The sequence below is a fragment of the Felis catus genome, chromosome D3 (assembly GCF_018350175.1).
Source record: "Felis catus isolate Fca126 chromosome D3, F.catus_Fca126_mat1.0, whole genome shotgun sequence".
In the NCBI taxonomy this organism is placed as follows: Eukaryota; Metazoa; Chordata; class Mammalia; order Carnivora; family Felidae; genus Felis; species Felis catus.
In genome coordinates, this window is record NC_058379.1 from 27,000,752 (window position 1) to 27,015,000 (window position 14,249).

At 48.4% G+C, this 14,249-nt stretch overlaps 1 protein-coding gene across 3 annotated transcripts in view; it reads right to left on the bottom strand.

Annotated features, from left to right (window-relative positions):
• Positions 1-5,717: 5,717 nt before the first annotated feature.
• Positions 5,718-14,249, bottom strand: part of LOC123381191 (small G protein signaling modulator 1) — a 38,471-nt gene continuing 29,939 nt past the window's right edge. For all 3 annotated transcript variants that reach the window (XM_045041635.1, XM_045041634.1, XM_045041633.1), the window contains 2 exons: positions 13,386-13,553; positions 5,718-7,928 (listed from right to left, as the gene is read on the bottom strand). In XM_045041635.1, the coding sequence (XP_044897570.1) occupies positions 7,840-7,928; positions 13,386-13,553 (257 nt within the window). In that variant the 3' untranslated portion in view covers positions 5,718-7,839. The remainder of the gene's footprint in view (positions 7,929-13,385; positions 13,554-14,249) is intronic.

Consider the following 14,249-nt stretch of genomic DNA (forward strand, 5'->3'; position numbering starts at 1 on the left):
CCTTCTCTACCCTCCATCTTTATAACTCCTTTTTTCTTGGAGAATTTGAGAATTATTTCTTTTCTAATCAAATATTTAGTAAGTGCCCATATGTATAAGAGTTTGTGCAAAAGTGTGTCCAGTGTTGGGGTGGGGATGAGGGGACGTGTCTCATCCCTCCCTGCAGACAGTCCCGCTGATATGGAGACTTTGCTCTTACTCGGGGAACATGAAGTCCTTCAGATCCTACTCCAACCTCTCTCTTGTGAAACACCCAACACCTCCGGGCCTCTCCCTCCACCATACTGAATTCTGGGCCCGTGGAAGGCCATTCACTCTTCCATCCTTTGCACATGCTCTGTCAGGGATGCTGGAGTCGACCTGTTGCTTCTGCCTACCATGACCCACTGCCCTTCTTTGGGAGTGGCACCCTAATCTTTCCTTGAGAGTTGACCCCTAGCAGCTCTCTGACTAGCCCATGTTTTTTGTTTGTTTTGAAATTTATTTTTATTTATTTTGAGAGAGTGTGTAAGCAGGGGAGGGGCAGAGAGAGAGGGAGAGAGAGAATCCCAAACAGGTTCCACACTCAGCACAGAGCCCAACTCAGGGCCCCATCCCACGACCGTGAGATCATGACCTGAGCCCATATCAAGATCCAGATGCTCAATCGACTGAGCCATCCAGGCACCCAGCTCATGTTTTAAGGCGGATAAATGAGCCCTTCTAGCCAATAAAGCCTGGCTGGAGAAACTGCTTCACAGATGGGCATGGAACCCGTGCCAGCCTGGAGGAGAGTGGAACCATGACATGGACAAAGGTGGAGCTCTAAGGACTTCATCTGAACACCTGGATCCAGCCATGCCTGCTCCCCTACCTGCAGGAGACGTGGCCACTGGAAGCTCCAGGCTGGCATGTTCCTAGCTTGGCTGCCACAGAAGGAAAGCATGAACTTCTCTCTTCTCAGGGAAGGAATCTGATTGGCCAGAAGAGGGTCGTGTACCCCCTGGGGGGAGAGGCACGTCAGCAGTCTCACTAGAAGGCCATGGTTGTAATCTAAGAGATACAGCTCCCCAGAGGATGGGACAAGGTGCTTGTACTGGGACAGGGGAGGGATGCTAGGCGGCCAAAAACATTCAGTGCCCAGCTCCCTTTTTTTTCTAAATTTTCTTTTTTTTTTTTTAGTGTTTATTTATTTTTGAGAGACAGAGAGAGACAGCATGAGCCGGAGAGGGCAGAGAGAGAGAGAGGGAGACCCAGAATCTGAAGCAGGCTCCAGGCTCTGAGCTGTCAGCCCAGAGCCCGACGCGGGGCTCGAACTCACAGACTGCGAGATCATGACCTGAGCCGAAGTTGGACGCTCAACCGACTGAGCCACCCAGGCGCCCCGCCCAACTCCCTTTTGAAGGGTATCTTTATTATCCCCAGTTCACAGAAGTGAAAACTAAGGCTCAGAGAGGGACAGTCACATGTCTAAGTCTGCACAGATGTCTGGGATTTGAACCTAGGTCCGTCAGACTCTATGGTGGAGGCAAAAGAACATCTGGATTTGCTCCCTTTGCCCAACCCAGCACATCTTTTCCTTTTTTTAATGTTTATTTACTTTTGAGAAACAGAGCACAAGCGGGGGAGGGCCAGAGAGAGAAAGGGAGACACAGAATCCGAAACGGGCTCCAGGCTCTGAGCTGTCAGCACAGAGCCCGACGTGGGGTTCGAACTCACGACCCGAGAGATCATGACCTGAGCTGAACCAGAGGCCACATTTTGGTATCAGCAGAAACACTTCCATGCAAGTGGCTCTTGTGTGGTAAGATGCCTTCAGACCCAAGCAGCATCCCAGTGCAAAAAGCAGCAAGTAGATGCCATCAAGTAGAATCTCAAACTCAGTCCCCACCCCTGTCACCCACATCCCCTCTGTAACAACCTCACAATGGCCCCCAAGTTCCTTAATGTTCCCTTTGAACTGTTTCAGCAAGGCCAAAGGGAGCAATTCTCCAGCCCCTCACGCGGAACCATTTACAGAGATTCCGTCTTTACTCGAGGCAGAGGGATCTGTCTTATTTTCTCTTGATCACAACAAGGGACAGCCGCTATTTCAAGGAGCCCTGCATCTACAAAGGCTTGAAATCACTGTGCCCACAAGTCTGAATAAAGAAAGCCAGGAAGATACTGGAGAATTCCAGCACAATACCCTGATGTAATGGAAAATCCCCAGGGAACTAACTGCATGGTCCCGCGGGTCATTTGAATTCCGCTAGGCAGTTTGATTTAGCAACAGGTCGGCAAGCAGGCACTTCAGAAAGATCAAATTGTGCTCCTCTGGAGTCTATACCTGTCCTGGGCTCACGCTCTCAATGTGCCAGGCAGGGGACTTAAAAGCCAGAAAAGAGAGACCTGTGAACCTTTTCCTGATGCAGCAAAATCAGATGCTAACTGCAGAGTCAACTCCTGTTTTGTTCCTGCTGAGAACTGATGGCCCCACCACACCTAAGTGCTGTGTTCCTCTGTCACAGCCCGAGGGGGCTGGGAGCTCATCCTGTCCCGTGCTGTCTTCCAGGAGCCATATTCTCTTAGGCTTCAAAGATTCACCTGAGAGCCTGAGCTAGGTAGATGCTGGGAACCCAGGGCCGCTGAAGTCTCAACCAGGAAATCATCCTCAGACACGCTGAGGAGCAGAGGGTCCCAGTGAAAGAATGGGGCTGGGGCTGGATCCGGAATAATGGGAGACTATTGTCCCCAGTTTGCAGAAATGGAAACTAAAGCTCAGAGAGGTCCAGTCACTTGCCCGAGGCCACATAGCCAGGAAATGGAACAGTGAGGATCCGAAATCCTCACTTCCCCAAACATGCGACAGAGATGTGGGACATGATTATAGTCGGCACAATGAGAGAGTCGTTCCCACTTGTATCGTTCTCTATGTCCCTCCGAGAAGAGAGGCGCCTCAAGTGAGTTGGTTTAAAGAGAACCAGTAAAGGGGCGCCTGGGTGGCTCAGTCGGTTAAGTGCCCAACTTCAGCTCAGATCATGATCTCACAGTTCGTGAGTTCGAGCCCCATGTCAGGCTCTGTGCTGACAGCTCGGAGCAGGGAACCTGCTTCAGATTCTGCGCCTCCTCCTCTCTCTGCTCCTCCCCTGCTCATGCTCTGTCTCTCTCTGTCTTTTAATAACAAATAAATGTTTTTAAAAATTAAAAAAAAAAAAACAGAGAACCAGCAAAGGTACAAGTGTGCAGGTGGGGCACAGACATGGTCAGAATCATGAAGGTGGGCTGCAGGTGACCTGAGTTGGAAATGCTATTAGGTAGGAAACGTGGGAGAAGATTCATTGGTCGATGGGTCTGATGTCTCTCAGACTTCAGAGCATCTGCTGGGAAGGAAGGTAATCGGAAGGGCTTCTTCCCACTGTCTTGACTGCACCCCCTCCTCTCCGGGACTCCAGGGACCTGGGGCCTGAGAGGGGCCTGGGGAGGGCAAGAAGGAAGGAGAAACCAGATGCAGGAATGCCTGCCAGGCACTCCAAAATGGGATGGTTAGGACCTCCCAAACCCTGTGCATAAGAAGTGCCCACGGCCTCTCCCACAAGCCGAAGGGAGAAAGCTCTAGGTAAACAGCAAATGAAGCACGGCTTTAAAAGAACGTAACAGCCAGAAGGGCCTTCACGCTGTGGGTTTGTCAGGCTTATTCTGAGGAACAGCATCATCCGGGTAGAAACTGTGGACGAGACACCATCCAAGTGTTCTTGGCTACAAGGAAAGGAGGCAGAGGGAGGAGAGGGGGGAAAGAGAAGAGAAGGAAGGGAGGATGGCGGGAGGAGGAGGAAAAGGATGACTGGAGTCCAGTCACCCCATGTTCCATAAACACAGAAACCAAGGCCACTTCCCCATCCCTCCACGGAGTCGTTAAAATATGCCTAGTGATCCATGACTCCTCTTCCCGTCCGTGCAACACTCAAATGCACGCACTTTAGGAAGGCCTCTGCAACGACAAAAAATATTCTCGTGAGATTTCTTTTCCCGTAACATACATCGTCAGTGACCGTAAGTTGACGGTGCCTGTAACCAGACATTCGTGCGCACAGAACTGGGGCGCTGTGCTGCCTGACTCTGGTGCGGCCAGGCAGTAGCTGTGAGCCCTGGTGGGGCCCTCCAGGACCACATGTAGCAAACTATAGCTGGAATTGGAGAAATGATACTGGGGAAGCTCTGCAGCACCATTGGGACATCGGAACCGGTCTTTGCCCTCAAAAGCTTCTCCCCCCGGGTCACCTGGGTGGCTCAGTCGGCTGAGCGTCCGACTTCTGCTCAGGTCATGGTCTGGCAGTCCGTGGGTTTGAGCCCCGCATTGGGCTCTGGGCTGACAGCTGGGAGCCTGGAGCCTGCTTTGGATTCTGTGTCTTCCTCTCTCTCTGGCCCACCCCCTCAAAAATAAACAAACATTTAAAAAAAAAAAAAAAGAAGCTTCCCCCAGGAAGGAGCAGACCTTCCTGCTAAGAAAGCCCCCGTCCGAGCTGGCAAAGGACAAATCCCCACCCGCCCACTGCTGTGTGCCTTCAGACTTACCTCTGCTGGCAATCTTCTGAGAACGTGACGACCAGACTCACCCAGGCTGCCAATGCCACCTGCCAACTCTGTCTCTATTTTGCGGGCTTCTTTGGAAATCTAACTTTTTCTACGTAAAACCTGAAATTCTGACAGATGCTCATTAGGTTAAATCCAGTTTTGCTTCTGCAGCCGAAAGCTAGTTGTTTCCCTTTGACCCATGTTTAGAGGCTGCTGGGGGTGGACATCCATGAGAGGTCGCCATTGCCTGATGACTAAGGTTCTGAATGGTAGCCACGAGTTGGGACCGTGGAGGTCACGGGAGAGTAGTTGGGCGTCTGTGGGCACATTGGGGGTGAGAGCTGAGCAAGCTCAGTGGGGGTCAAGTTACAGGTATGACTTCGAGTCAAATGGCTGACCATCTGGGGACCTTTCTTGTGTTGTGCCCTGGATCTGGGGGGATCATGCAGGCTATTTGCAAAAGTGGCCTCAATTATTTCTGTGATGGTATCCATTCTCCTTTTCCATGTCCCTCTGCAAAGCCACCCACCAAATGGTAGAGTCTATTTTCCCTTCCTTTGAATCTGAGCTCAGCCATGTGACTTACCCTGAGCAACAGAACAGAGCAGAAATGACTTTATGCCAATTGCAAGCCTAGGTCTCAAAAGGCCTTGCATACTTCTGCTTGCTCTCTTGAAAAACTGCCACCATGGCCACATAAACAAGCCTGAGCTGGCCTACCAGGGGATGAGAGATACATGGCCCGGTTTCCCCTACTCTCCTGGCCAACAGTCAAGCCAACTGTCGGAGGCAGAATTGCCTCACTGGCCTTTGGCTGACCACAAACACATGAAGAAGTCCATCTCAGACCAGAAGAACCTCTCAGATGAATGCGGCCCATAATGTCAACCCACAGAATTGAGAGCTAATAAATAAATGGCAGTGTGAGGCCACTAAGTGTTGGGGTGGTTTGTTACGTGGCATTATTCATGGTGACAGCTAACTGATACAAGGGGGTGAGAAGTGCTTCACCTGCCTTGCACCTCCTGGGGCAAGACCAGGCAGCTATCATGAGGCTCTGTCCCCATCTGGGTATGGGCCACTGGGGTGCGGTTGGGAGGACACAGTCTCCAAAAGCAAACCTTTCTTCCCTACGCATTAAAAAAATTCCCGAAACACAGAAATGAAAAAATAACCCATAGTCACACATTTCTCTGTTTATATATATTTTCTCTCTATATAGACACAACTCTTCAGTAAACAGTTACAAGATATGTTGGCAACACTGAGAGAAGGAGGAGGGCACTCCACGGACAGAATGACTCCCACGCACTCGATTCCCGGACACAAGGACGCACGATGTACGGAGACCAAAATAAACACCGTAAGCTGAACAAACAGGAGTTGTTCCAAATCACAACCACGGACACTTCTCTGGAACACCACGAGAGAAGGCGGAGAAGAGATTGTGTGCTATACTTTGGGACTAGTCTGTCGAGAAAAATAAATCAGAATCGGAAGGTCTGGGACCTGGGTCTTGCTAAAATAATGTCCTCTGTAACGAAGAGTTGAGTGGCTAGGAAAACTTTGATCTGGACGTGTTTTCCTCGTCTTGGGAAGGTGGGGACCAGAGCCAGGAGGTGCAATTTTCACAGAGAACATTCTTCAGAGGCAAGGGACACTTAGGTCTCGTCCGTCCTGCTCAGGAGGCCCCATGTGGGAGACTGGGGGGTTGGGATGCAGTTGAAGGCACTGGGGCCCAGGGGCGAGCCTTCACAAGCACGCAGAGTAGGGGTTCCTCCCCCTCCTGGTTTGCTCAGGACAGAGGACTAATGTACCCTCTCTGTGAATGCTTCCTTGTGCTTATGAGTCTCCTCCCCTCTCCAAAATCCTACCTTCCATTCTGGGGAGGAGCCTTCCAACCTGACTCTGTTTCTCCCATGTGTGTTCTCAGAAAAGAGCTGGCAGGACTGCTCTATCAAAGGACAGGTAGGCAGGGTGAACCAGCTAACTCGGGGTCTGTTTGTGACTGGCGACCCTTTGTGTGAAGACGCGGAGGGGACCACTTCCAGACTTAGCCATCCATGTTCCGGGGGCCAGTTCATCAGCATATTTTCCAAGGAAAACACCCATCACAGTCTACTCTGGCGGACCTCTGCCTTCCTGTTCTTCCTTTGTCCTGAGTGATCAAAGGCACCTAGGGAAAAGCCAGCTTCCCCCACCTCCCTTGAAGTGGCGGCCACTCACACACACCTTCCAAACTTCTGGAGCATCAGACCCAAAGTGCAGAAGGAGAGGCGAGATCTTCCCTAGGAGGTGAAGAAACGGATGTGGACTCCACTCTGCCTGGAGGGCTTTGGGCGGGACCTTGGGCTAACTCACACCTACCACACTTCTCACTGTTCTGCCCTTCTGCCCTTCCCTCCCTCTCCGGGGAGCCTCTCAGGCAGATGCTTTCTTGAAAAGAAGGAAAGAAGTCTCTCCTGGGGTCAGGTGGAGGAGAAAAAAAATGAGAGACCACAACAAACAGAATCCAGGTCCCGAGAGAGATGTGGACTCCTGTGTGCCTTTTCTAAGTGGGAGAAAGCCTCAGGAGCAGGTGGTTAAACAAAAGGGGGGGAAGGAGATACACTTGCAGCCCCTCCTCTACGCCACTGGTTCTCAAGTGGGCACATGTGGCAAAATCTGCAAACCCTTCGGGTTGTCACAGCTGGGTTGGGGAGGGGGCGCTACTGGCATCTTGCAGGCAGAGGCCAGCGATGCTGCTTACCTTCCAACAGTGCACAGGACGACCCCTCTCAGAAGACGGTTCACCCAGCACCCTGTCAACAGCGCCGAGGGAGGTGCAGAAACTCTGCTCCAGGCCTGCCTGCCGGCCATGTTCTGGAACATCTCCAGAGGCCCCTTTCAGAGTATAGAGGTAGCCCCACAGACCTCTCCTACACTAGTTCCCCAAGAAAAACTCCTTCTCCAAGTCTCCCCTGACGGAACAGTTTGGAGGGGTTGGGACAGAATAAGAGAGAGGCAACCATTCTGGAGACCACAAACGAAACTGTTCCCTCCATCCACTGACGTACCCCAACTCCCACAAGGGAGAAATCCCAGACTTGGACAATCTTTGGTCAAACAGGAAAACGTAAGGCTGAACTCAAGGGGCAAACCCTCGATCCCACCTGCCTGGCGGCCAAAGTTGGGGCAGTTTCTCTCTGCACAGAAGTCCATGCTCACGAACAGACACCAGGACCTCGCTCCCGGGGCAGCCGGGAGGAAAAGCGGGCTGGACAGGTGGGTGGCAGCACGGCTGACAGGGCCGGGGTGAGGTGGCCCTCACTTGTTCTCAATCAGAGTCTGCACCTTGTACACGAGGTCCCGGGCCAGCTTCAGGACGTGTTTGGTGTTGTGCCGCTCAGCCATTTCTGAAAGAGCAGAAGGCAAAAATCTCATGAGCCTCCTTCTGTGTCCATCCTTAGGTCACTTGCAGCTTCTAGAAGGGAGGGGGGGGTGTCCCTGGGGCATCCTCCTCCTCCTCCTCATCTGGCATCATCTCCAGAGGAGTTCCAGAAGCAGACACTTTGGAGAAGGTCTGCATCTCTGGGCCTTAGTTTCCTCATCTGTAAAATGGGGATTGCAACAGCATCTACTTCACAAGGCTGCCGTGAGATCAAACGACATGATGTTGGCTCACAGTGCTTGAAAAGAGTTACATCTTCCCACTCGCCTTGCCTCGTGTAAACACGATGACTGGGAACCTTTTGAGAAAACCATGCTGGGCACATTGCAGGTGTTAAAAGATGCAAAAGAAGAAAGCAACAGGAGAGGGGGGAGCAAAAAAAAATTTTATTAAGTGCCACATAAATACCTAGGAATAAACCTAACCAAAGATGTCGAAGATCTGTATGCTGAAACTATAGAAAGCTTATGAGGGAAACTGAAGAAGATACAAAGAAATGGAAAAACATTCCGTGCTCATGGGTTGGAAGAATAAATATTGTTAAAATGTCAATACTACCCAAAGCAATCTACACATTCAATGCAATCCCAATCAAAATTGCACCAGCATTCTTCTCGAAGCTAGAACAAGCAATCCTAAAATTTGTATGGAACCACGAAAGACCCCAAATAGCCAAAGTAATATTTAAAAAAAATTTTTTTTTAGTCTTTATTATTCATTTTTGAGAGAGAGAAAGAGTATGAGCAGGGGAGGGGCAGAGAGAGAGGGAGACACAGAATCCAAAGCAGGATCCAGGCTCCAAGCTGGTAGCACAGAGCCCAATGTGGGGCTCGAACCCATGAACCGTGAGATCATGACGTGAGCCGAAGTCGGATGCTTAACTGACTGAACCACCCAGACACCCCTAAAGTAATATTGAAGAAGAAGACCAAAGTGGGAGGCCATCACAATCCCAGACTTTAGCCTCTACTACAAAGCTGTAATCATCAAGACAGTATGGTATTGGCACGAAAACAGACACATAGACCAATGGAATAGAACAGAGACTCCAGAACTGGACCCACAAATGTATGGCCAACTCATCTTTGACAAAGCAGGAAAGAATATCCAATGGAAAAAAGACAGTCTCTTTAACAAATGGTGCTGGGAGAACTGGACAGCAACGTGCAGAAGAATGAAACTAGAGAACTGTCTTACACCGTTCACAAAAATAAACTCAACATGGATGAAGGACCTGACTGTGAGACAGGAAACCATCAAAACCCTAGAGAAGAAAGCAGGCAACAACCTCTTTGACCTCAGCCGCAGCAATTTCGCACTTGACACATCTCCAAAGGCAAGGGAATTAAAAGCAAAAATGAACTACTGGGACCTCATCAAGATAAAAAGCTTCTGCACTGTAAAGGAAGCAATCAACAAAACTAAAAGGCAACCGATGGAATGGGAAAAGATATTTGCAAGTGACATATCAGCTAAAGGGCTAGTATCCAAAATCTATAAAGAACTCACCAAACTCCACACCTGAAAAACAAATAATCCCATGAAGAAAATGGGCAGAAGACATGAATAGACACTTTTCTAAAGAAGACATCCAGATGGCTAACAGGCACATGAAAAGATGCTCAATGTCGCTCCTCATCAGGGAAATACAAATCAAACCACACTGAGATACCACTTCATGCCAATCAGAGTGGCTAAAATGAACAAATCAGGAGACTACAGATGCTGGCAAGGATGTGGGGAAATGGGAATCCTCTTGCACTGTTGGTGGGAATGCAAACTGGTACAGCCGCTCTGCAAAACAGTGTGGAGGTTCCTCAAAAAATTAAAAATAGAATTACCCTATGACCCAGCAATAGCACTGCTAGGAATTTACCCAAGGGATACAGGAGTGCTGATGCATAGGGGCACTTGCACCCCAATGTTTATAGCAGCACTCTCAACAACATCCAAATTATGGGAAGAGCCTAAATGTCCATCAACTGACAAATGGATTTATATATACAATGGAATACTACTTGGCAATGAGAAAGAATGAAATCTGGCCATTTGTAGCAACGTGGATGGAACTGGAGAGGGTTATTCTGAGTGAAATAAGTCATAGAGAGAAAGACAGATACCGTATGTTTTCACTTATATGCGGATCCTGAGAAACTTAACAGAAGACCAGGGGGAAGGAGAAGGGGGAAAAAAAGTTACACAGAGAGAGGGAGGTAAACCATAAGAAACTTAAATACTGAGAACAAACTGAGGGTTGATGGGGGGTGTGGGAGAGGGGAGGGTGGGTGATGGGCATTGAAGAGGGCACCTGTTGTGATGAGCACTAGGTGTTTTATGGAAACCAGTTTGACAATAAATTATATATATACACACACACATATATATAAAAGTGGAAATGCCTAGTGACTTTGACAATACTATACTTATACTATATTAAATATTATATATTGTATACTAAATGCTAAATAAAAATGTAGCCAATACTAACTAACTAAATAAATAAATAAATAAATAAATAAATAGCGAGCCACATAAAATGATCGGATCTTGAAAGCGGAATAATCCTAAACCTAGACGTTTATCATAAAGAAATCATTTATTGGATTGGGGCGCCTGGGTGGCTCAGTCAGTTGAGCATCCAACTCTTGGTTTTGGTTCAGATCATGATCTCACAGTTCATGAGTTCAAGCCCTGCATCAGGCTCTGTGCTCACAGTGAGGACCCTGCTTGGGCTTTTCTCTCTCTTCCTTTCTCTACCCGTCCCTGTGTGCACACATACACACACACACACACACACACTCTCTCTCTCTCTTTCTCTCTCAAAATAAGCAAATAAAACTTAAAAAAAAATCATTTACTGGATGAAAAAAAAAAAGGGCCTTAAGACCATGGTTCCCAAACTGGCTACCAAGGTACCCCAGGGTGTCACTTCTGTACGTTGTGAGGAAAACATAATGATATTCCGTATCTGTTCAACACCACATAAACTGGTAGCATCAGGGAGGTCACACACTGGCCTACATGCCTATCTATGACTTCATATCTTTGTAACGCTAGGTTTTCTGTAAGCAGTTAAGCAAGTTTGAGAAAAAGCAAAAACCATGAGAAAATCACTGTGAGACAGGAAATACATGAAGGTGAGGGTGTCTAATCTGGTTCCAGTGTTTGAGAAGCTGTGCAATGCCGAACAGGTGCACATATCCCATTAATTGTTGTGCTTATTTAAGAATGACATAAAGAGGCGCCTGGGTGGCTCAGTCGGTTGAGCATCTGACTCTTGGTTTCTTTCGGCTCAGGTCATGAAATCAGTTTCGTGAGTTTGAGACCTGTGTCTGGCTCTGTGCTGACTGCACGGAGCCTGCTTTGGAATCTCCCTCTCTCCCTGCCCCTCTCACACTCGTGGTGTCTCTGTCTCCCTCAAAAATAAGTAAATAAACTTACAAAAAAAGAGAATGACATAAAGATATTATTTTCTTTGGACCAACAGGTATCATTTTTGCAAACAGCTGCTAAGTTGTTGGGATATAAATAGTTATCAAGTGGTTTGGATCTAACTACTTGCTAAATGGAACTTTTGGCCTGGGGTGCTGTGAAAATTTTATAGAGGCATAAAGGGCACTTTGTTTTCTCAATCACACCCTCAAACTGAAAACAATCTAGGTACCCAACAATAGGGACGGTTCCTTATGCTGCAGACAGTGGCTATAGGTACACTCGACAGCCTTAAAAAATGATTAAATGGAAGACACTTGTTAAAGTATTAAATGAGGGGCCCTGGGTGGCTCAGTCGGTTAAGTGTCCAACTTCTGCTCAGGTCATGATCTCGTGGTTCGTGAATTCGAGCCCCGCGTCGGGCTCTGTGCTAACAGCTTGGAGCCTGGAACCTGCTTCTGATTCTGTCTCCCTCTCTCTCCGGCCCTTCCCCTCTTGAGCTCTGTCTCTCTCTCTCTCTCTCAAAAATAAGTAAACATTAAAAAAATTTAAAAATTTAAAGTATTAAGTGGAAAAAATGGGATACAATTGGATTCTGTGATGGTAACAAATACATGACTGGAAAAGATGAGAGGGGAAAAAAAGGTTTTCTATTGAACCCACTAAATGCCATGTGGTTTCTTGGGTTGGAAAATGTTGGAGCAGAAAAAGGGCATCAGGTGAAATCAAAGTCTGTAGTTTCGTTAATAATAATGTACCGATGTTAATTTCTTAGTCATGAGAAAAGTTCTAGGACTGGGCAACGCAGAGACCCAAGGGGTGGCTGAGTGAAGGAGGGCAGGAATTCTTTGTACTATATCTGCAACTTCTCTGTAAATCTACAGTTATTCCAAAATAAAAAGCTTACTAAAGAAAAATCATGTTTCTGGGGTAAGGTCAAAGGTGGCTTTTTTTTCTTCCTTCTTTTGCTTTAGGTTTTAAAAAATTAAAAATTTTTTTCATCTTTAAGAAGCCTCCACGTCCAATGTGGGGCTGGGACTCATGACCCTGAGATCAAGAGTCTCATGCTCTACCGACTGAGCCAGCCAGGCGCCCTCCCTCTTTAAAAAAAATTTTTTTTGTCTTAAAACATTAAAAAATATTTTTTAATGTTTGGTTTTGAGAGACAGAGAGAGAGAGAGAGAGAGAGAGAGAGAGAGAGAGAGACCGAGACCAAGCGGGGAAAGGGCAGAGAGAGAGGAAGACTCAGAATCTGAAGCAGGCTCCAAGCTGTCAGCACAGAGCCTGATGTGGGGCTCAAACTCACGGACCCCAAGATCATGACCTGAGCTGAAGTCAAATACTTAACTGACTAAGCCACCCAGGCACCCCTTATTCTTAAAAAAATTTTAAATAGTGATAACAGTAGCAATAGCTTCCAGCTATGGGGCCCCTCATATGAGCTAGGTATCATGTGATAGGCTTTATCCATGTTGTCTCATTTAATTGTCCGAACATCTCTGTGAGGGAGGTGTTAGTAGCATTCTACCTCAAGGAATCTGAAGCCCAGAGACATAAAGTCAGTGGCCCAAAGTCACACAGCACCCGAGTGGCTGGGATCAGAATCCATTATCTGTCTGGTTTCAATGACTGTGCCCTTCTCATGCCACTTCAAATGCCTTCCCATGCCTGCTTTTGTACATATCAACCCTCCGAAGCAGACGCTCTTATTCCATTTTACAGATGAAGAAGCAGATGGGAAACGGCTTATCTGTGGGCATAGCTGGCTGGTGGGAGAGCCAGGGTTTGCCCCTGAGCCTCATTTCAACATTCATGCTCCTTCTGCTAGATTCTTGAGAAAAATGCATTCTCAGTGTTACAAGATGTCAACCCCTCCATTTGGAAATAGACATAAGAAGTGGGTGGAACCCCCTATATCCCCTCCGAGACCCCACGAAGGGGCCTGTCAGAAGCCCGCACCCCTCAGATGACACCGTAGTCATGTGGGTACCGTTAAAGAATTTGATGATGTCTGTGAAATCCATATTGTTCTCCAAGATGATGTCACGGTAGACCTCCACCAGAGCCAGCGCGATGAACAGGACGTAGTGGGCGGACGAGACGTGCTTGGCTGCCCAGATGGTCTCCCAGACAGAGAAGACGTCATCGTAGACAAGTTCTGCGTGAGACACCAGTACGCACATGCGTGGGGAGAGGGTCAGCCACAGAGCTCACGGTGCTGCCCTCCCTCTGGGAAAATCCCAGGCCAGCTGTGTCCTTCCTTCACTTCTGTCCTAGCACCGCAGAGAGCAGGCAGAACTCAGGTCAGGAGGTAGGAGACCCAGACTCTGTCATTTGACCATTGGAAGCCTCCGTTTTCCCCATCTGTAGAGGAGGTTATGCAGACTAGGGGGGATGTAAGTTTCCAGCTTCTGGAAGGGGAGGAACCCGGCATAATCGGGTCTGATTTACACCGACCTGTCCCTGCCCTTTGACTAGCATCCCCTTTTTCTCCCTGCACCTTGTATCTCCTTAGCACCCAGGGGGGTATTCTCTTACTCCTGTACAAATGCGGAGCTGGCTGTTGCCTCTGGGGCTAGTCAAGAAACTGGAGAGAGCAATGGTTGAGAGCAAGGCTTCCTATGTCCACTAAACTCAGTCTGAATCCAGCCCCGCCACTTGCTGGCAAGGTGACCTTGGGCTAGCCCAAGGCTCTACCAAGAGCCTCGCTCTCTCCTCCTCTGTACGTGGGGTGAGGCTTGCAAAGATAATACATACAAATGGCTCAGCACACACTGCCCGGCGCGTTAAAAACGCCTTCCCGCAGGGTAGATACTCTTATGAGCATCACTCCGACTCTGCACAATAGCAGTGT